This window comes from Mrakia frigida, assembly GCF_051309035.1.
Source record: "Mrakia frigida strain ATCC 22029 unplaced genomic scaffold BDY24scaffold_11, whole genome shotgun sequence".
NCBI classification, from domain to species: Eukaryota; Fungi; Basidiomycota; class Tremellomycetes; order Cystofilobasidiales; family Mrakiaceae; genus Mrakia; species Mrakia frigida.
In genome coordinates this window covers 472499-493467 of record NW_027481270.1, presented here as the reverse complement: position 1 = coordinate 493467, position 20969 = coordinate 472499, and the positions used below count along the sequence as shown (strand labels likewise).

At 54.3% G+C, this 20969-nt stretch overlaps 8 protein-coding genes across 8 annotated transcripts; 4 read left to right on the top strand and 4 right to left on the bottom strand.

Annotated features, from left to right (window-relative positions):
• Positions 1-350: 350 nt before the first annotated feature.
• On the bottom strand, positions 351-2037 carry BDY24DRAFT_414290 (phosphatase 2C-like domain-containing protein; the record flags this gene model as incomplete). The annotated part of the gene is made up of 7 exons (XM_076643289.1): positions 351-387; positions 490-752; positions 835-958; positions 1069-1149; positions 1251-1311; positions 1420-1624; positions 1711-2037. The coding sequence occupies 7 exons, from the start codon at positions 2035-2037 to the stop codon at positions 351-353; spliced, it is 1098 nt and encodes a 365-aa protein (XP_076497740.1).
• Positions 2038-2184: 147 nt separating this feature from the next.
• Positions 2185-3323, top strand: BDY24DRAFT_414289 (uncharacterized protein; the record flags this gene model as incomplete). Its single annotated transcript, XM_076643288.1, has 2 exons — positions 2185-2557; positions 3034-3323. The coding sequence occupies 2 exons, from the start codon at positions 2185-2187 to the stop codon at positions 3321-3323; spliced, it is 663 nt and encodes a 220-aa protein (XP_076497739.1).
• A 177-nt stretch (positions 3324-3500) lies between these two features.
• BDY24DRAFT_414288 (Sas10/Utp3/C1D family protein) lies at positions 3501-4773 on the bottom strand (the record flags this gene model as incomplete). The annotated part of the gene is made up of 4 exons (XM_076643287.1): positions 3501-3607; positions 3738-4157; positions 4283-4393; positions 4533-4773. The coding sequence occupies 4 exons, from the start codon at positions 4771-4773 to the stop codon at positions 3501-3503; spliced, it is 879 nt and encodes a 292-aa protein (XP_076497738.1).
• Positions 4774-6587: 1814 nt separating this feature from the next.
• On the top strand, positions 6588-8580 carry BDY24DRAFT_414286 (class I SAM-dependent methyltransferase; the record flags this gene model as incomplete). The annotated part of the gene is made up of 10 exons (XM_076643286.1): positions 6588-6823; positions 6955-7059; positions 7132-7177; positions 7250-7353; positions 7418-7502; positions 7572-7589; positions 7658-7696; positions 7763-8006; positions 8076-8497; positions 8566-8580. The coding sequence occupies 10 exons, from the start codon at positions 6588-6590 to the stop codon at positions 8578-8580; spliced, it is 1314 nt and encodes a 437-aa protein (XP_076497737.1).
• Positions 8581-8757: 177 nt separating this feature from the next.
• On the bottom strand, positions 8758-12638 carry BDY24DRAFT_385690 (methylenetetrahydrofolate reductase-domain-containing protein). The gene is made up of 15 exons (XM_076640002.1): positions 12495-12638; positions 12295-12402; positions 12064-12158; positions 11723-11754; positions 11265-11616; positions 10827-11122; positions 10649-10690; positions 10537-10573; positions 10268-10455; positions 10065-10174; positions 9924-9993; positions 9750-9836; positions 9580-9677; positions 9489-9500; positions 8758-9415 (listed from the first exon to the last, which is right to left on the bottom strand). The coding sequence occupies exons 1-15, from the start codon at positions 12542-12544 to the stop codon at positions 9226-9228; spliced, it is 1767 nt and encodes a 588-aa protein (XP_076497736.1). The 5' UTR covers positions 12545-12638; the 3' UTR covers positions 8758-9225.
• Positions 12639-15620, top strand: BDY24DRAFT_385687 (X-domain of DnaJ-containing-domain-containing protein). Its single transcript, XM_076640001.1, has 11 exons — positions 12639-12949; positions 13078-13151; positions 13233-13358; positions 13441-13542; positions 13642-13670; positions 13805-14372; positions 14487-14701; positions 14800-14830; positions 14961-15083; positions 15156-15232; positions 15300-15620. The coding sequence occupies exons 1-11, from the start codon at positions 12928-12930 to the stop codon at positions 15544-15546; spliced, it is 1614 nt and encodes a 537-aa protein (XP_076497735.1). The 5' UTR covers positions 12639-12927; the 3' UTR covers positions 15547-15620.
• A 114-nt stretch (positions 15621-15734) lies between these two features.
• Positions 15735-17560, top strand: BDY24DRAFT_440531 (uncharacterized protein). Its single transcript, XM_076644529.1, has 9 exons — positions 15735-16024; positions 16153-16226; positions 16318-16382; positions 16499-16557; positions 16686-16733; positions 16830-16931; positions 17026-17049; positions 17171-17280; positions 17370-17560. The coding sequence occupies exons 1-9, from the start codon at positions 15842-15844 to the stop codon at positions 17437-17439; spliced, it is 735 nt and encodes a 244-aa protein (XP_076497734.1). The 5' UTR covers positions 15735-15841; the 3' UTR covers positions 17440-17560.
• A 166-nt stretch (positions 17561-17726) lies between these two features.
• BDY24DRAFT_440530 (uncharacterized protein) lies at positions 17727-20932 on the bottom strand. The gene is made up of 10 exons (XM_076644528.1): positions 20363-20932; positions 19750-20032; positions 19591-19673; positions 19428-19515; positions 18968-19349; positions 18813-18867; positions 18596-18744; positions 18436-18523; positions 18236-18334; positions 17727-18134 (listed from the first exon to the last, which is right to left on the bottom strand). The coding sequence occupies exons 1-10, from the start codon at positions 20580-20582 to the stop codon at positions 17830-17832; spliced, it is 1752 nt and encodes a 583-aa protein (XP_076497733.1). The 5' UTR covers positions 20583-20932; the 3' UTR covers positions 17727-17829.
• Positions 20933-20969: the final 37 nt, after the last annotated feature.

Here is a 20969-nt window from a genome sequence, read left to right as displayed (position 1 = left end):
TTCGTTCTCTTTCCTATTTCAGCCCACTCTCGAAGAAGGCGTCAGATCATACCACTACTGAGACGGGAGGAAGACTACCTCGATCTCACGCGATATGGAAACCTGAAAGAGGGAAGAAGGCGAGAAGCCGAGGCGCGTCGTCGAGTCCTCGAGGCGTCGAACAGAAGACGCGCGAAGTACACAACATCACATCGAGATCTAAATGAGCGAAAGAGAGAGAGAGAGCTTATGAGCAAAGGATCAACCAAGCAGGAGCGAGCGAGCAAAAGAAAAAGGGACGGTCGGCGAGAGAGGAGGGAAAGATCGTGAGAGAGAGAGAGAGAGAGAGAGAGAGAGAGAGAGTGGAGGTTTTAGGCTTTAACGACGAGAGCAGTGATGACGGTGAAGCTGTTCCAGGAATGAGCAAAAGCCGAGTCAGTTAGCGCTGCAAGTTCAAGGCAGGGGCCTAAGGGGAAAAATTAAAACAGGGAGACGCGTTATGAAACTCACTCATCAACCTTCCCACCCCTGTAATCCAACCCTTCCTTCGCAGCCGCGACCTGGAAAGGGCTGACCTTGTCCTGGTTGTTCATGCAGATCTTGCCGTACCTCAGCAGCGTATCGGCGAATCTCTGAGCGACGCCGTCTTCAGGGAGGAGGAGGGATTCGGTGGAGGAGGGAGGTGTGAGGAGTCCGTCGGAGGGAGTTTTAAGAGCTTGTTCGAGGAGGAGGAGGAGTTCGGGGTTGTGGATGTTGTCGGACATTCCGTCGGTCTGGAAGAGCAAGAAAACGAGAGCGAGGTTAGCAAGAAAAGGAGGGAGAGGAAGAAGAAGGGAGATGGTGGACGAGACTCACGAAGCAAACGATCATATCGCCCTCCTCAAGCTGAACAGAGAAGAGATCGGCATCGGAAGGAGTATCGGAGATGTTGGAGGAGTATCCTCGTCGTTTTGGGACCTTGGCGAGTTGACGGGGGCAACTGGGCGAGCGGAAATGCAGAGGATTCAGCGCAAGCTCAACGAACGCGTCGTCCTCCCTCTTCCTCCCCTCTTTCCCTCCTGGCTTCCTCTACGAGTACCTCAAACTCACTTGAAGTAGTGCTGTTGAGATCCAGGAATCTCGAGGAAAGTAGTGTTCTTTCGAATAACCGCGTAGCCTGAATCTCCCAGGCTATGGAACGAAACGAACGACGAATGGAAGGAAGGAAAGTTGGTGAGCTCGAGCTCAATCCTCCTCCTCCCTCGAAACACAAGCTGCAGGGAGCGACTCACTTTGCTGACTGCAAGAGACCAGTGTGAGGAGACATCTGAATCACACACGCTGTTGCTGAACCTGGAGAAAGGGAAAGAAGGGAAGGTTTCATCGAAACCAAACAGGTCAGCTCGCGAGCTCACAAAGACGAAGGACGGTGGGAGGAGATCGCCTCGAAGGAGGACTCACCAGCTTTGACCTCGTTCTCTTCCAGTACCGCATCGTAGCCCTTCTGCATAATCTGACTTGGTCGGAGGCGTGGTTGTGTCGAATCCGACGAGGGAGGAGCCGATGCTTTGTAGGAGTAGTACATGAGAGCTTGAGAGAAGACGGAAGGATCGACTCCACTGTCGGCCCACCCTCCTACACCGTCGGCTACTGCTAGAGTCGTGAGCTGCGTTGGACGATAGGCGAGAGGGAAGAGGTCAGTGTAGTTACCAACATTGCTGAGAAACTCCTACGACGAGAGGCTGAACTCACGCCCTCCTTCTCCTCTCTGATGAAGAAGAAATCCTCGCCGGCATCGAGCTTCACTCCTCCTGCTGACGGCTTCTTGGACCCTTCTGGACTCCAAGCGAGCATCTCGTCCCTCCAAGCGACCTTCTCGCCAGGTCCTGCTAGTCCCTGAGGGATCTGCTCCCCTCGTCGACGAGGTTTCCCAGCGAAAGCGAGTCCGAGTTGGAAGGCGAACTTCGGAGGAGGAAGCGAGACTGGAGAGATGGGTGGTGGAGAGGCTGGAGTGCTAGTCAGGAATCGGAAGAGAAGAGGAAGACCGGCTTTGGTGGGCTGGAAGGGAGCTCGGAACATTTTCTTGAGAGGGGGGAGATGGGGGAGGGTTGACGTTGAAGGGAGACCACGGAGGAGCGAGGGAAGGAGAGAAGAGCTTTGGTTTCGAGGTCATGCTGACTTCACTCTCATCTTCCATCATCTCCCGAATCGAGAAAAACTTCGTCGATGTCGTCTTCATCCCCTCTCTCCCTTATCGCCGCCGATATCTCTCTCCTCCTCAAATCGAGCGATCCAGCAACTCCAAGGCTCTCGCTCTCCTCCCTCCTTCCTCCCTCGTCGAGCTCGACCTCCTCCTCCTCCGTCCCTCCTCTTTCTTCTACGACCCCCTCCCCTTCTCGAGCACCTACCGACCCTCCAGCCACACCCGAAGAAGCCCTCCGACTCGTCAAGGACCTCACCGAGGTCTCGGGAGAAGCCAAGCTCGCGGAGGGAAAGGTCGATGTGTTGGGAGAGAGGGTCGATTCCGTGAGAGGGACGCTGGAGGAAGTGCAGAGCGGGTTGAAGAAGGGCATGGAAGAGTGGAAGATGGAGGTGGGAGGTGAGGAGAAGGATGGAGAGCTGGCTTGAACGCTTCTGGTGGTGGGGGAGATGACAGGGAGGTAGGGACGAAGCTGAACGAGTCGAAAGGGAGGAGAGACAGGTGCTGAGCAGGGAAGCTGGAGTTTGCTGGTAGAGTCCTAAGGTGAGCTCATTTCATTCTCCATCTCGTATTCTCCTCGCGCTGGTCGCATCGGGAGCGGGGAGAGAGAAGCAAGAGGTCGCAGGCTGTCGAGTCGTCGTCGAACCCCCTCCCAACTCGAGCTGACTTTTGCCTGGGTTCCCTCTGATCAGCCCATAGAATACGAGCTCTATTATGTCTCTGTCTACTCATTCACTAATACTCTGGGATGCTCTGTAGGTCAGTCAGTTCTTTCTTCTCGACGATCTCGTCCCTCTCATCACCCTGTCCTGACCTCGCGTCGCCTCCTCGTTCTGACCTTCTTTCCTCGATCCCTCTCTCCTGCACACCATCAGGCTTGCACATCGTTTACCTAACACCCGAGTGTCACACCCACAAATCGCATCCTTCTCAACTCCCCACCGTCCTCTCGCTTCCGCCACTCAACCCGACCTTCAACGAAGAAGCTCCCTCCTCCCTCGATCGATCCAACCTCAGCACAACGCTGCAACAGCCTCCCCTTGACCACCTCTGTACTTTAACTCGGCACCTACACAGCATCGTTGTTCTCAACCCAGTCGATCTCACGGAGGTCGGGAACCAAGACGCGTCGAGGCGCGACGAGGTAGTCTCGCAGGAGCTGTAGGAGCAGTCAGGGTGTACTTCGAGTTGACGAAGGATCAGTATGATGTACCCTAGACGCAGTTCAACCAGCTCGTAGAAACATTCAGAAGCCGATACGGGAGGAGAGAACTGTTGGTTTCGTGAGAGGTCATGAATTGATCGTAACGAGAAACGACAAGAAAAGCAAAGCTGGTGTATTCTAATGAGCACTCATCCCTCCCTTCCTACGAGGCTTTTTCGCACTACCTGAAGGGGCAGGAGAGCCAGCGGGAGATCCTCCTCGAGAGGAAGTGGGAGAGCCGTAGCCTGAGAGGACGCGTCGAAGAGGAGAGGAGAGGACGAAAGCAAGGGAAGTCAGTTCGTGCTCTCGAATGTTTAGACAGATAGTTGATGCGAATGAACTAGACGATAGAGAGGACAAGAAGCAGCGACTCACCAGCAAATGGATCAACTCTGACTCTCTTCTTCCCAGCAGCACCCACAACGGTCCCTTCCACCTCCCTCTCCCTAGCCCCTCCATCAACAACCTGCACTCCCTCTCCAACAACCACAGGAGAAGCCTTCCCTTTCCCCTTCCCCTTCGAGTTCCCGCTGAGATGCTTCATCACGCTCGTCTCGACCTGTCGACCTTCGCTGTTGAACGTCGTCTTCTTCCCAACCGTCTTTCCCTCCTCAGGTCCGTCGTCGCTATCACTTCCAGAAGAGGAGTCCTCGAGGAGAGACGACTCTTGGTGCTTGAGGATGTTGAATCGAGTTTGCATACCAATGTCGGTGGGCGGAGTAGGGGCGAGGTTGTTGGAGGCGAGCGCGTTCTTGATGAATCGAGCTGCTGCTGGTCGGTCGACGGTGAATTTACCTGCAAGGATCAAACGGGCGTACAATTAGAGGCCAGCTTGATATTCAAAAGAGGTAGAGGAGGGCCAGAAGAGGCAAGACGAGGTGAAAGGAGCTCGCAGGGAGGAAGGGCTGAAAGGGACGAACGCTTCTCGGGGAACTCTGCAGCTTGGAGCTTGTTGAAGTAGGTCTGGATTCGTTTCAGCTCGGGGAGGACTGGGTGATCTTCAGGGTTGATTCCCTTGGTTCGGAGGTAGACTGATCAGAGGAGGAGGAGGAGCGCGAAGAGAGGAACGAAGAAAGGAAGGAAGGAGGAGAAGGCGGTCAGCTCGACGTCTCCTTCCTTCGTTCCTTCACCTCCTTCTCCCTCCAAACAATAACCAGACTTCAAACTCACTCCAAACCAGATCACAGATGAGGTAGCCCATGCCAACTTCCATCTTGGCACGATCGAGTTCTCCTGCGAGTCCAGCGAGAGTTTCTTTGAGGGACGAGGCGAGGAGAGGGTTGATGAAGGTCGACTCGAGACCGGAGAGGGAAGAGTTGAGAGAAGTGAGGGTTTCGGCGAGAGCGATGGATTCGTCGGCTTCAGAGTCGGAGGAGGAGGAAGATCCAGAGGAGGAGGAAGGGCCGGACATGCTGAGAAAAGGTCGGAAGGAGAGAGGGAAGCGGTTTGGGGGGAGGGAAGGTGAGCTTGAAATCTGCGTTCAAACGTCGACCGAGCTCAAACTTTCCTATCTTTCAACAGTCATCAGCTCAAAAGAAAAACTCACTTCTCTATCTTCACAGCCGACTTCTCTTCTTTCGAAGGAGCTTGAAATTCTTCCCATCCTCAAGGATCCGACAGCAGCTCTCCCAACCTTCCGAGTCGAGCTCACCAGCCTCACCTCCCTCTCCTTCCTCCTCCCTCCTTCATCTTCCTCCTCGGGCTCTTCTCTCCCTCGTTCTCATCTCCTCGACTTCATTCAAAGCAAGAAACCTCATTCCGACTGTCTCACAGTGACGGCTCGTACACACTCGTAGCCAAGCACAAATCTGGTTTCTCTTCGTTCGGTCTCTCTCGCGCCGACCTGTTCTTGACTCCCAACGTCTACACCGCCCTCTGCCTTCTCTCCTCCAGCAAGATGGGAGATTTTTCAGACAACATCGATCTACCAAATGGTAAGCAAAGACCCATCTACGTCGACACCCAGGCACGTTCTTTCTTCTTGAACGAATCAGGTCTCTCTGCCGAAACGCACAAGCTCACACCTCTCCTCCCTCTCCTTCCTTCCCTCCCATTCCGTGACTCCCCGTCCACTTAGTTTGCTGCCGTAGATGCTCTGCAAGCGTGTGAGTCCGATCGTATCCGTCAAGCAAGCTTGGTTGGCCACGCGTTGAGGTTCGCTCGCTTCTGACTCACTCTGCTCTCTCTCTTCCTCTTCTCAGATGTCGATGGCCACAGACGGACAGACAAGCCTGGGTATGCGAAGGCTGTCATCCAAGGGTACGCAGAGTCGAAACTAGCGAAGGGGAAGAGCTTGTCAGATGTGAGTGATCTATACGAGCCGACGAAGGATGCTGCTCTCCAAAAGGCTGACCTTTTCCACGTCCTCTGGGCCATCCAGGTCGACAAGAAGCTTCATGAGTTGGGGAAGGCTATAATTGACAACAAGGTGAGTGTCTCCTTCTCCTCTACGTCCCAGATGGTCTCTGCGAGTCGCTGAACTCTCTGCACTCGTCGTCGAACGCGTCGCCAGATCGGACCTTTCGTCGTCGAGTAGGCCTTCTTCCCTTGCTTCTCGTTTTTCTAAGACTCGATTACTCATTTCAATCTCTCCGCTTTGTTTTCGACTCCCACAGGCTTCAGGAGGTTCGAGACGAGCTGCATCAAGGTCAAGGACGCGTCGCATCGTCGGACTCTGCGGGCGGCGGTCCCAGCTCGACGACATCGAACGACACGGCTGCTCCTCCTTACTGGAACTCGGACGAGAAGAGGACTCACGAGAAGGATCACTACTAAACGCGCTGGCAGATTTGATGGATCTTGTCGTTTCGGATCGTCGTTTCTTTTTCAACGGCCCCTGAGCACCCCCTTCGCTCCGTGCTCGCGGTTCTATTTCGCCCCTTCTTTAGGCCTGATCTCCAGGCTCACTCAATCATGTCTCTTTTCCTGCGTCACTCATCTTGAGACTCGCAAAGCTTCAAGCGCCGTCTTCGCCCTTTTCTCGCTCTGCCCTCCAACATCCACCCTCCTCTTCCCTCACTCAGGTTTTGCAGCCTATTCCCATCTCAGCTTCCAGTCTCATATCCACTCGCTATCCTAGTGGCCCCGATTTTCGACCTCGGCTACAAGAGAACAGGAAAACCGGGAACGATGGACGCCTTCCTCTTAACCCCTTCCTTCGTCGACGAGTCCTTCAGCAACGCCGGCAACTTTCCTCGTCGAGCTTCAAACCCTGTCTTTTACACTATGGACTCATCTTCGTATGCAGCCATGTACATAGCACCCACTCTGTCGATGAGGAAGCCCCGACAAACGCCCGCTGGTCTTTCTCCGTCTCGGATTGACCTCTCGCTCTCGCAGACGGAGGAAATCAAGAAGTTGGACGTCAAGAAGGGAGCTTGGTTCATGAAGGGTGGTATGAAGCATCATACCGTCGAGGGAGCTGTATGGAGCTCTGATTACGAGACGGAGAGCCTTGATAAGTGAGCTCGAGCTTCCCTCCTCCCCGCTCTCCCCCTCTTTGGTTTTGTTTTCTCTCCTTTCAGTCCTCTCATCTTCTCGAGCTCGAGCGGGTAGATTTGACACTCTTGCACATTTCTTCGTTCCTTCACAGTGAAGCGATGCGCTTCGTCGCCTCAAGAGATGAACTCTCGCCTCTGAGAGGTCTCACACGATTTCCGTGGAAAGGAGAGGTTCCAGCTCGAGTTCTGGAGCTCGGGTAAATCCCAGCTGTTGATCCTTCCCAATTCAGAGTCCTTGACTGACGCTTCCTCGGTTTATTATGTTTTAGATGTGGATCTGGGAGTTGGACGCTGGAGATGGCGTCGATCTGGAAGGTTCGTCGTCGGTCTCGATCTGTCGCGTCGGTCTCCTTCGTTCAGCTCACTTCCTTCTTCTTTTTGCTACAGACATCAGCATTTACAGGAATGGGACTGGCATCGATACAGCCTCTCCCTGCCTCTCTACCGGATCCGTCGCTTGCCAGTAGGCTTACATGGATCAAGTCGAACTTGTGAGTTTGTGGACCTCCTCCTCTTCGTTCGAACGACAACTCACGCGTCGTTTTCCTCACCCAGTCTTGAACGATTACCGTTCACAGACGAGTCCTTTGATTTCGTATCCCTGAGGCTGACTGGAGGGTTGCCAATCCCAGAGAACTCGGTGAGTCCGTTCGAGCTTGAACGCAGTCCACACGGAACTGAACGCGTCCTGTCTTCTCCCTCTTGCCAGTGGGACTCTCTTTTCGAGGTACGATATTCCTCTGAAATTGTTTTCTCGTACCTTCACGGCCTGATCCTTTATTTTCGCATTCGCAGGAGGTCACTCGAGTCCTCTCTCCGAAAGGAGTTTTCGAAGTTTGTCCCTTTTCAGATTTCCTCGCCCTTTCTACCCCTGACCTCTACCTCTTCTTGTGACATCAGCTTGAGATGCAGGATTCCGTCTTTCCAGGGTTCAAGTCACGTCCTACTACATCTCCGTCCAATCTCAAACTCGACACGAGAACGACTCAAACTCCCATCGCGTCTCGATTGTCCACAACTCCCTCGTCTCCCTTCACCACCAGAGACAGTTCCAGCACCATAATCACAGCCGTACCTGACTTGGATCTCGAAGACTTCTGGAAAAACATGCTCATGGCTTCAAAAGTGAACGCGAACTGCACTTGTTCGTCTCCATTCTCGCTTCTCTCTTTTCAAACCGGCTGACCCCCTTTCGTCGTTGGCTTCTTTTCAGCCATCGCCCCAGCGTCCTTCATTCTTCATTTCCAACCCACAATGATATCCAAAACAACCTACCTCACCCCTCTCCCACCTTCCACCCTCCTTCTCACCCAACCCGTCTCGTCGAAAGACATCACCCTCTCACACACTCACCTCGCCAGCGTCTTCTCCCATCGTCAAACTCTCCTCGAATTCCTCCCCGACACTCTTACCTCGCAGCAGGAGATCGATGCGCTCTTCAAGCCCTACGAAGAGGAAGCAGATCGCTACAGGGAGTGGGTGGTCAAGGAACTCGGGTGGGAGGAGAGAGGGAACTGGTTGCCTGTTTTGGGTGCGAGCAAGAAGAGGAAGATCACGAGGGATGAGGACGAGAAGAGGAGGGCGGAGAGGGAGAGGGGAGAGATGGTCGAATGGGGGACGAGGAGTTGCTTTGGAGTGAGAGCTTCTCCTTTCGTTTTTTTGACGACGCGACGTGATGATCTGACTTTGATCTCGTTTCACAGAGGAAACCTGCCTGATCTACGTCATATCGGTTCAGTATTTCCTTCGATTTGTGTTCGTAGTTTGTGCTCGTAGCTTACGCTCGCTCTTAACGATTCTATGACCTCCAGGGTAACGAAAGCCGACTACGAAGTCTCGACGCTTTCCTCTTCTCTGTCTCCCCCAGACCCTCTCCCTCCCCATCGACGTTCCGATTCGGTGTTGAACCAATCAAATAAAGAGCATGCGAAGCGCCTTGTACAAAAGTGTGCGGATGAAGCGAGAAGGGGAACGAGAGAGACCGTCAAAAAAGAAAGAGAGCCTAAGAACGAAACGACCAAGTGAAGAAAGAGAGAGAGACGTTTCAAGCGCGTAATAAAAAGGGGGATAGGGGTTTATGTTTAGAGGAGGGTACAAAGCGGAAAGCATGCGAGAGACGGAGAAGCTAGCAGATGAGGCTAAGAGCGAGAGACGAGACGCGAGAGCGAGAGAAAGCAAAAGTGAGAAGGGTTGTTGAAATCCCTTCTCGATGAGGTTGGACAGGTTGAAAAGCAAAGTGAGTAATGGAACAACAGGTAAGAGAGAAAGGCCAGAGAAGAGCGAAGAAAAAATGCGAGGAGGAGGCGTGGGTGGATCTAAAGGGGAGGAGTGCTGATGGCAAAGGGCAGACGCGTCGTCGTCGTCTACTTCTTCGACAGGAACGGAGCGAAGATGGCGTCTCCGTCCTTGAACGAGTTGTGAACGACGTTGACGAGGTAGTAGGTGTCGGTGATCTCGTTGAGGAGGTTCCTGGTTGGCGATCCCTCGTCGTAGAGAGCGGCCCACTGCTTTCCGATGGAGAAGGCTTCGTCCTTCCAGGCGATGAAGGAGATACTGTGAGAGACGAAGGGCGAGAACAGGTCAGCCCAAGAAAGGGTAGGACGAAAGCTGAGAGAAAAGGACGAACGCTTCGACGATGCTGTGAGCACGAAAGAAGAAGAGGAGACCAGGTCAGTCGATCGAACGAGGACAGGAAACGAAGAAGGAAGCGAACGAACGTGGGTTGAACGATCTCCTTTCCAGGGAAGACTCCCCAGGTGACAGCATTGGGTCCCTCGCTGTGAGTGTTGGTTCGAAGATCTCCTTGTTGGTTGACCTGGAGAAAGAAGAAAGAGGGTGTGAGCTCGACGCGTCGAACTGACAAGGAATGGACGGAAAGGGAACGAACGGCGTAGTAGGTGATGTGAGGATCTCGCTCGATTCGTCGGACTAGGTCATCGAGCAGCGAGGAAGAGACGAAGAACTCGAGGTAGGCCTGGAGACGAACGAGGACGAGGGGAGGGACGGGTCAGGTTGGAGTTCTTCATTCGACGAGAGGCGACAGAAAAAGACTGAGACGAACCTTCTGGTAGACGTATCCGTTCTTAGGCCCCCATCCGTGAGTCTTGTCATCCGATCGAGCACCATCGACGCTGTAAGGGAACGGAGTAAGGTCAAAACTCGTCGACTCCTGCTTTTGCGTCGAGAGTGAGATCGAACTCACGCAGGCTGCGAGTTGATCGTCAAGAATCCCATCTCGTTCATCCTAGCCAGCTGCTGGTTGATCACACTCGTCTCCTTCGAAGGAGCGGTATCCGACCAAGGGAGGGAGGCCTGCACGACAGCAAAACGAAAGACGCGTCAGTTTCATTTCGTTTCTCCCTCCCTCTCTCCAACTTCTTCGCTAGAAATACAGTCTCGACTCACCAGATCGTTCATACAGAATCTCGCAAACAACTTGCACACGTCCTCCAACGTCTCAGGCTTTCCCCAGAGCTCGTACGCCGCCTCCTTCGAGAGCTTGAGCTGAGGAAGAAGGTAACCGTCGAACTCTCCGTAGGCGGGAGAACGAGAATCTCCCCATCGTCCGTTGGGGAACTCGTCCCAGTTTTCGGCTGATCAGGAACGAAGCGCAAGTCGAACTTGTCAGCTCAGTGAACGAAGGAAGAAGGAAGGGAGAGGAGGGAGAGACTCACTCCTCGAGAGGTACGACTTCTGACGGTTGGCCCAGAACTGTTGGGAGGAAAGGACGGAAGGAGCAAAGTTCAGTGAAGTGAAGGTTGGGGAGAAAGGTAAAGGAGGACGAACGATAGGTCGAATGGATTCGGTTCTTCGGTTCGGCGTGAGGGACTGTTTTTACGAGAAGGGAACACAGCAAGAAATCAGCTTCGTCGTTCGCTCCTTCCTCCTCCATGCAGCATGCACTCTCCGCTTCATCTTCAATCCTGCTCTTCCCAACACCAAACAAAAGAAGCGAAATACTCACAGGCGTCCAAGGCAACGGCGACACCTTCTCGATATCGGCCTCCAACCCAACCTCCTCCAGCAGCATCCTCGCTCCGACTTGCAGGTTCAGGGTGTAGATATGCAGCCCACTGATCCCCTCGGGAGCGGCCAGGATCTTCCTGCACATCTCTCCGACGAGCTTGGTTCCGACCTCTCGCACCTGAGCGTCGTCGTCCTTCACGGGGAGGAGAGCGTCGTAGAAGTGTTGAGGGACCGAGATGTTTTCACGAGCGACCCATTTGGTGAAGGTTGCGAAGGATTGGATGGGCATGATTCCTGATGGGACGAGGAGAGGGTTGGGGAGGAAGAAAGTGAGTCGTGTTTGAGAAAGAGGGAAAAGAGAGGGAACGCGTCTCGTCTCCGCTCGTCTCGCTCTCGCCTCGTTCCCGAAAACCCAAGAGAGAAACTCGAAACTTACCAGGAACGATCGGCACCGTAATCCCCGCCTTCCTCACCCTCCTCACCCAGTCCAAAAAGATCTCCGCATCGTAGAACATCTGGGTAAAGATGAACTCTGCTCCCGCATCGATCTTCTCCTTCAACCACACCATCTCCTGATCCCTGCCTGCCTCGGTATCCTCCGTTTCCGGGTGCAGTCCAGGGAATCCAGCGACGGAGATGCAGAAGTAGTCTCCGTAACGAGATCGGATGTAGCGAACGAGTTCGGCGGCGGTGGTGAAACCTGTTGGGACGGGAGACCAGACGGAGGATCCGGCTGGAGGGTCGCCTCGGAGAGCGAGGATGTTTTGGCAGCCGTGGAGTTTGGCGAGCTGTGAGGTTAAAGAGGGAGAAGAGAGGTGAGTACGAGGAGGTGAGGAGGAAGAGGGAAGGGAAGGGAGGGAGGGCTGAAGGGAGAGAGGGAGAGAGAGGACGAACGTCGAGAGCAGCGTCGAGCTTCTCCTTCTCAACTGTGAACCGAAGAAAGAAGAGCGGAGTCAGAACGAGATGTAGACGAAGGCAGATCTAGGAGAACGTGGAGTCTTTGAGCTGAAAAGGAGCTGAGAAGAAAGTCAAGAGCTCGTTCGTTCAAGCTCGCGCCAGAGTCGGCCGAACGAGCTCCCACCCTCCTTCTCTCGCTCTCCAGCTTCCACCATCGACAATGCTACAGCATCTCAGCTTCACCGCGATACCGGTATGTCGAGAAGAGCTGCCGTAGAGCTCAAGCAGCTCGAGAAAAACGACAAGGGAAGGAGAAGGAGAAAGAGAGAGGTGCTCACCACATGTGATGTGCATGACCGTCTCGAGACCGATATGTCCCTGACAGACCTGAATGAGCGAAGTGGTCAAGTCTGAAGATCGTCCTCCAGCGTTCCTATAGTTCCAAAAAGCGAATCGAGGCAACAGAAGAAGGAAGAAACGAGTTCAGCCCGCACGTTCACGATCTCAGCCAGCTCACCTCTCTCCTCCCTCCCTCCCTCCCCACTCTCTCTCGTCTCGCTGGAACTCACCAAGTCACATCGACGAACGCAGGACCCAGCAGCCTCATCCTCTCTATCCGATCATACAGGTTCTGCAATCCTTGAGCTGTACGAGGAGGGAAGTATTCGAACGAGAACCTGGGGAGGGAAGGAGGGTCGAGCCGAAAAGAGCGAGCGAGGTCAGTCCAGTCGGTTCGTCCTCGTTCCTCTCGAAGCTGCTCTGGACTGACCAAGTTCTACCTTCTCGCTCAGCATCTTCGAACTTCTGAGTAACTTTCATCTCTTTGGCTGAAAACGAAAGAGGAAGCGGGACGGTGGTGATGGGAGTTTGAGGAGCAAGAGGGAAAAAGTCGAGTCGAACGAGGATTCCGTGCTTTGGCTGGGGGTCGATTGGACACCTCGGGCTGATACCGACAGGGGAGGACCAACAAGATTCGGAAAAGAAAAATCAACATCGTCTTAGAGAGATCGCACTTCAGAGAATACGACAGTGTAGGAGTGCAGGCAAAATATATATATACGGAAGAGAGTCAGACGACGACGCTACGCCCTCCCCCTCCCGCGGTTGACTTGACCTCTTGCTCGCCTTCAAAGGCAAAGAGAGAGCGGACGAAAGTTGACCTTCAACCACTTCCTTCTCAACTTTTCTTGCACTTTACAACGATGGTCGCCGATACTGGATACTGTACGTTCACATGACCTGCTGTTCGCCCTCGCAGAGCTCAAGTTGAACGACCGAGAGAGCTCTTCTTCTCTCGAAGCTGACCTTCACCGCCACGTCCCCTTTCCCCTCGCCTTCCTCGCTTTCTACAGACGACGTTCTCGAGCTTCAGCCCGAAGCCACTGACATCGAGCTCAAGAAAGCTTACAGGAAACTCGCTATCAAGGTATCTAAAGGAAGAAGGGGAGGAAAACGACTCGAGCTGACCTTCCTTCAACTCCGTCATCTCCTCTCTTCTTTCTACCAGTTCCACCCTGACAAGAACTCTTCCCCAGACGCTGAAGCTCGCTTCAAGGAGATCGGAGAAGCTTACCAGATCCTCTCGGATGCTGATCTTCGAGCCAATTACGACAAGTACGGGAAGAAGCAGCTCGTCAGTCCTCCTCCCTCCTCCCCTTCGTCTCGTCGCTTCGTTGGCTCATCCGCTGTCTTCATCTGTGTTGTTGCGTAATCAGGGCCAGCCCGATGGTGGTATGCAGGATCCTTCGGAGCTGTTTGGATCTCTCTTTGGTGGAGAGGCTTTCCAGGACTTGATCGGAGAGATTTCGTTGATCAAGGTGAGCTTTCGTTCCTCCTTCCTTCAGCTCTTCCGAGCTCGTTCTTGTGCCTTCTTCGTGCCCTATCAGCTGCTAACCGACTATACATCTTCTCTACAGGACTTCATGTCTCAAGCTGAGGTTATGATGTGAGTCTTGCTACCTTCGTAGACTTCCAGCCAGAGCTCTTCGCCCTCCGTCGAGCTCGCACCTCCTGTTCCTCCTCCTGTTCCTACCTCTTCCTCAATGGCTGACCTTCTCTCCTCCGTCCTCCGTCTTCCAGGTCTCCCGAAGAGCGTGCCGAGATGGAAGCTGAAATGGGAGGACCTCCTGTTCCCGATGCTACCAAATCAGCGACCACCGACCCCTTCGCCGACCCTACCTCGTCCCCTCCCGTCTCAGCCTCAGGCGTCCCTCTCACTTCCACCGGCCCAACTCCTACTCCTCCAGCCCCTACAGCCGCACCCACCGCCGCCGCTCCTTCCTCCCCACCCTCAGCAGCCTCCCTCTCCCTCCAGTCCCACCTCACCACCACCAACTCCTCTTCTACCTCCCCAGCCGCTTCCTCCGCCGACCTCTCCTCCTCCTCGAAACCAGCAGGCAAGTCTGGAAAGCCAGGCAAACCCGTTATGACCCCCGAGCAGCGTCAGAAGCTCCAGGACATGGCCGAGGCGAAGGAGAAGGCGAGGATCGAGAGGATCAAGAACCTGGAGAGGAAGTTGATCTTGAGGATTCGACCGTTCGTAGAGGCGAAGCATCCTGGGGAGAAGGGAGACGAGGAGACCAGGAAGTTTGAGGAGAGTCAGAAGAGGGAGGCAGAGGATTTGAAGTTGGAGAGCTTTGGAGTTGAGGTGAGTCGAAATGCGCTTTGAGAAGGGCGACGAGGACGCGAAGAACGAGATGGAAATGAACGAAGGAAGGAGCTGATTGGGTTTCTCTCTGGCCCGCGTTCGTTGTGTATGCAGCTCCTGCACGCCATCGGATCCGTCTACATCTCCAAAGCCTCGACGTTCCTCAAGTCCAAGCGGTTCTTCGGAGGAGGGTTCCTCTCGAAGCTCAAAGAGAAGGGAACGATCGTCAAGGAGGGTTGGGGTGTGCTCGGATCGGCGGTGGGAGTGCAGATGGCCATGGAAGAGATGCAGAAGCAGCAGGAGAAGGGAACGCTGGGAGAGGAGGAGTTGTGAGTCTTGCGCGTCGGGGAGGTCGAAAGGATCGAACGCGTCTCGTTTCTGTTTGCTGACTTTATTTTCGACGCCACTGTTTTGCTGTGATTATCAGGGAGGCTCTGGCGAAGGATGTTACTTCCAAGGTGAGCAATCGATTCCTATCCTCCGAGCTCGAACGAGCTCGAAGACGCGTCGTTTCTCTTCAGCACGAGAAGCGCGTTCTCGACCCTCACTCGCTTTTTGACCCCTTTATCTCCCTCGTTTTGTTCACAGCTCCTTCTCACCACCTGGCGAGGAACCAAGTTCGAGGTCATCCAAGTTCTCAACGAGGTTCTCGACGCCGTTTTCTTCAAGGAGCCTGGAGTGACCGACGAGACCTTGATTCTTCGAGCGAAGGTGAGTCTCCTTTCTCCCCCTCTTTCTTCTTGAGCTGACGCTGACTCCGGTTTTCTCTGTTCTGTTATGTAGGCCATCATGACCGTGGGAGCCATCTTCAAAGCTACCATCGCCGACGAGTCGGACGAGGAACGACGGGAGCTTGAGAGGTTCGTCCCGGTTTCCTTCCCCTTCTCTCCCTTCCTTCCTAACGCGTTCTCTCCATTATCCTGTCAGACTCGTTGCCCAAGCCGCCATGCCCTCCAAGAAGCGCAAGGAGGCCGAGAGGAAGGAAGCGCTTCGACGAGCGCAAGCTTCAGGAGCTCCTCCTCCCACCGCTGCTCCTCCTGCTGCCGCTGCTGGTTCGACCACTACCCCTCCTGGGTCCACCAAGGAGAAGGAGAAGAAGAGTGGGGGTTCAGGGTGGTGGGGAGCGAAGGAGAAGGAGAAGGCGAGTGAGAAGGAGAAGGAGTCGAAGCTTTAGGACGAGTTCGTTTTGTTCCCACCGTGCTCCTTTTTGTTTAGAGACGAAACTTATGAATGCACCCATCCTCGCTGTCTCCTCGCTCCTTGGTTTGAAAATCTTCATGAAGGAAAGTAATAGGGTAACCAAGGAGAGCAGTCTCTTTTCCCTTCCCCACGACGAGGACTCCTCCTTCCCTCCGCGTTGACCTCCCAACCCAACCGTCCATCTTCCCATCCACCCAACCACCTTCCACTTCCCTTCAAGCCCACACACACACACACACCCACACGCACACAGACTAGAGAGCGCGAGGATGCTCCCTCTTCAACGACTTCTCCTCTCCAACAAGGTCATCTCTCGCTCCTCCTTGAACCTCCTCAAAGCAAACCGCTCCTTCTCTCTCGGTACGCCCTCCCTCCTCGGACCCAAAGTCTACCAATCCCGACCTCCCGATCCGAGGACGTACCATCCTGAGGATCCCGATCGATTCGTTCAGGTGCGTTGCCGTTGAAACGAAGGAAGGAGGAGTAGAGCGGAGGAACGAAGCTGACCCTTTCGCTCCTTCGTTCTTCTTCCTTCGTTCCGTTCTCGTTCTCGTTCTTGCTGGGCTGTTGACTCTCACAGGGCCCCTACGACCCTCTGAACCCTATGGGAGACTGGGCTACTCGAGATCCTAGGCAGAACAGGGCTGGACATCCGTGAGTCAAATCCCATCGAACCTCAGCCTCGAGGTCGAGAACGAGAACGAGATGGACTGACCTGGTTTGAATCGGGCTTGAATTGGTACAGAGGGAAGCATGAAGCGGATCCTCAGCTGTTTGGATATCCTGAACTGCCTCCTGACTATGCTCAGTGTGAGTGAGGAACGAACCGAAGGAGGGAAGAGAGAGCAGGGGGAGGAGGAGGCGGAGATGTCCTTCGTTCGTTTGGTCTTTGCTGAACTCGTTTTTGATCTGCATTCGACGCTCAGTCCGAGACCCTACCAGAGGTTGGTGGTGGAAGCAGGAACGAAGGAACTTCGGAGAGTTCGTAAGTACCCAGATCCGTCCCTACACCTCCCAGTCGAACGAGAGCGAGCTCGCTCTCGGGACCCCATCTCTCCTTCCTTCCCCACGCTGATTTCCTTCCCTTATCTCGTTTTCGTATGTTGTGTACAGGTCCCAGAAGGGCAAGATCTAGCTGGGATCATGTCTGTTGAGCAGAAGGTATGTCGATTTGCTTTTCTTTTGGGAGAAAGAACGAAAAGAGGGAGCGAGGAAGAGCGAGGGCTGAAGCGTCTTTGTTTTCGTTTTCGTCCTCAGCCCCACGTGAACTCCCGAATCGGATGGTATGTCATCGCCAGTTTCGGAGGGTTGTTTGTCCTCCTGTACCTCTGGGAGGACGCGACGTATCAGTACCCTGTTGTGCGTTTCTCCTCTCTTCAGTTGACGGTTCGCTTCGTTCGTCTTTTCGGCGCTGATCCTCGATCCCTTTCTTCCTGTGGAATCGTCTCTGCAGGCCGTGGAGAGAGAGTTCCCTTACGTTCGTACCCACTACCCATCTCCTTTGAACTCGCTTGTTTCTCTGTCGAAGACGGATCCGAAGCGCGTCGACCCGACCGACCTGACCTCTACCCTCCCTCCCTCCTTCTTTCGCCCAACAGGACGGTCTCTTCCTCGCCAACGGATCCGACATCCGAAAGCGATACCAGGTCTTCCGAGAGTACCCGGACGCGGACAAGTTCGAAGGATCCCAGAGGGAGTACTACCTTGGGTGCGTTTCGTCTCTCTTTTTCTTTCTCTTTCTCTTCCGACGCTGATGCTTTCTTTGTTCGGGCTTGGGTTTGGGTGGGCTTGAAACAGACCCGGTGGGGCTGACAATGAGTACATGACCGAAGAGGAGATCAAGGCGAAGAGGAGGGGGGGCGTTTAGGTGGATTGGAGGGTGTATGTTTCGTAACGATTTTGCTTCTCTCGTTCGGTTGATTTTCACGACTTTCTTTGTAGCTTCTTTGATAGCTTGGCTTCTGATTTCAACTTTGTGTTTCGTTTTGTGGGACGAGTTTTGGAAAGAGAGCGAGGAGAGCGGGAGGGGAGCACGGACGACGCGTCGCGCGCGGCCGCACTTTCCTTCTCCTCTCGCCTTGTGAGCGAGGCGTACGGCAGATGATGCTCGATGCAAGTGAGTGTAGATGAGAGAACAAGAGGAGAAAACGGAGGGAACAGCAAAACACAAACGAACCGATAAACGAACCAAACCCAAGTCCAAGAACGACCTCCTCCTCTAAACAGATCACCCCAAACATCTCCTCCTACCCCATCTTCACCTTTCCAGTACCATCTTCCTCACCACCACCTCATTCCCCTCCCTAATCCCCTTCTTGAACCTCCTCCAGCCCTTCTCGTTCGTTGTCCATCCCCTCTGCACCATCTCCTCCGCCTCCCTCCTCACCGACGCATGCTCCTCCATCTCTTCCCCGCTCGAAACTAACCCAATCTTGTGGGTGTAAGACCGTTCGGCCGTGTGGGAATAGCCTCGAGCTGGGCCGGAGAAGACGGAGGTTCGAAGGATTTTGAGAGCTTGGATTTCTCCGATCGTGGGAGGTCGGAGGATCGTGGTTGCTGACGCTGTTTGTAGAAGTCGAAGGAGAAGGGGATGTTGGAAGGGAAGCGGAGTCAGGAAGAGGCAGGAGGGAGCTGAGAGGAGGACGTGGTTTGAATGGACGAACTGAGGTACGAGTAGGCTCGGAGGATTCGAGGAGTGACGAGGAGAGGGACTTCGCATTGCATGGCCATGGCGACAGTGGAGGAAGCTTGGTGGTCGTAGTCTGGGGAAGAGGCAAAGAAGCGAAGAAAGAGAGGTCAGTCAGCGTCGACGCGTCTCGATGCTTCTTGATCGTCAATCGTCGAAGTGAAGGCTAAGACTCACAGGATCCGGTAGCGGTGAAGGAAGGCAACACGACGTCCATGCTTCCCATGAGACTGAAGAAGTCCGGGTAGGACAATCCTTTGTGAACCTGAGGGAGCCGAAGAGAGATGGTCAGGAAAATGAAAGAGCAAGAGAAAAAAAGGGAGGATCAACGACTCGCCTTCACGACGTGTTTCGAAAGCCTCGAAGGGATGAAATCGGCGTTCCCGTTCCCAGCGAGATGAAGAACGAAGTTGTTTCGAGTGCTAGCGGGGACGAAGGGAGCTGAGGAAGAAGCGGGGGGGAGGTATCCCCATGCTGAGGGGTCGACTGAAGACGCGACGAGCGAGGGAAGTCAGAAGTGTTCGGTGAATAAAGGAGAGAGAGATTGAACGAACGAGCAATCTCAGCTTCCAAATCGGCGAAGACTTCGATGTAGTTCCGACGAGCAGTCTGGTTGGTTCGTTGAAACAAAAAGGGAAGAGAAACACCAACGAGACGCGTCGATCGGTCAGTCGGATTCCCTTCGTCTCACTTCTCCAGAGTGACTCACCTCAAAGTTCCCCTGAATAATAGCATCCCTCAAAACCTTCCCATCCCTCCTGCCCCACGTCGTATCAAGCCCTTCCTTCAAACCACCCCCGAGCACAACCTCTCCCTCCTCGCTCGTCTCGACCTTCCAGAACTCGTCCCCGTCGTCCTCCGTCGTCTGCTTGGACCTAGACTTCGGTTTCGCTCGCAGCTCTCCTAGCCCGTCCTGCTCGGGCGAGAAGATGTACTCTCCCGTGTGCTTCCCGTGAGCGTTGAAGCCTCGAAGTCGCTCGATGGGGAGGATGGGGATGTGAGCGTGAATGGGGACTTTGGAGTAGCCGAGGTGATGACGAGCTGGTTCGTCTGACCAGGCGACGAGGTTTTCGAACTCTCCTTGAGAGACGCTGTGGATGAGAGAAGGAGAAACTCAGTTCGAGAGGCTTCGACGAGAAGAAAGAAGGGAGGAAGAGAACGGGACGAACTGAGGCGAGATAGGCATGATCCTGAGCGAATCGGTTCTTGCCCAGTCTCCAGAGTACTTTTCGGCCCAGCCGAAGTCTCCAGAGTTGTCTGTGGAGAAAAGTAAGCGCGTGCGTGAGGATCGTGTCGTCGAGGAAGACAAGGAAAGGAAGACGGAAGACTCACGAACGATGCACACCAGCGAGAACTTTCGGTCGTCCGGACGCGACTGCCAGATCTTCCAAAGAGAATCAGAGTAGTATTCCATACTGTCGTGGAGCAAAGAAGAAGAAGATGTCAGCTTCGGCAAGAGCGACGACGCGGGGTCGATGAAACGGAACGGACTCAATCTCACACGTCCCCAGAACAACGACGTCCGCTCCTTTCCCTTCCCACCCAGCATCGATATCTTCCAAAGCTTGATCTGACCCGTAGTAGGGAGCAGAGTAGATCCCAAGCTCCGAAAGGACCTGCGTTCCAAGACCGTAACGCAGTCCTCGCGTGTAGACTCTGACTGGCGAGGAGGAAGCAGCGGTGTTGGGAAGGGAGGAAGCTGGGGAATGGGGAGGAGATGAGCTTGGAGGGAGGAGGATGGATTCGAGAGTGTCGACGAGGGACATGAAGACGTCTGAAGTAAGAAAGGAAAAGGCCGTTTAGCGTTGGGAGAAAGAAGGTCGGAGGGAAGAAATCGAGAAGAAGGAAGAGTGCGAGCTCACCATCTGATGAACGAAGCAAGGATCAACGAAGGATGAAACATGTCAGCTCATCAGCGCTCTTAAGGAAGGAAGGAGGAAGATCGGAAAGGGAAAGAAAGGTCTTGAGCCTTCGAAGACGACGTCGAGCTCAACAGAAAGATACAGCCTCCCTTCTCCCTCATCCGACACCATCACCACCTCTCCTCGTCTGCCTACACCCTCCTCCTTCAATCTAAAGAAACGAAGGGAAAGTCCGAGCTCACCATGTGCGCCAAACGAGGTTACCACGGCGATCCTCTTCCTCAAGAACGACTCCTTCTTGCTCCCCAATCCCAGTTTCGAAGTAGATCCAGCTACCCAGGAAGGAGTCCGTTCCCTCGAAGAATCCGTTTCCGTCCACCACCGATACAGCTTGATTTCGGAAAAGATGATGAGGAGAACGAGGAGTGCTTTCAGAAGGCGACTCGAGGAGAAGGTGGCCATGTTTGCTCGAGCTGGGCGAGACTGTGCACGAAAAGGGGAAAAGAAGAAGGTAGGGAAGTTGGTTGAGTCGATGATGGTCGTTTGGAGGAGGAAGAGAAAGAGCAGGAGGAGGAAGGGGACGATCTAGGAGAAGGAGAGGGGCGTGCGTCTGTCTGTTCTGTTTCAGGAGTGAGCTTCGAAGGCAGGGAGGGGACTGGAGGGAACAGGGAAGGGAAGGACAAAGAGAGGGACGTATGTAGGGACGCGTCACTGGAGCGTGTATGTCAGCGTGGCTCGGATCAGCGAGGGGGTGGCAAGCAGTGGAAAAGGCAGGGCGAGGGTGTTGAGCGTCGGAAGCGAAAGAGGAGGAGGTTGAAGGCTGAATTTGGTTGGACGCGAAAACGTCGA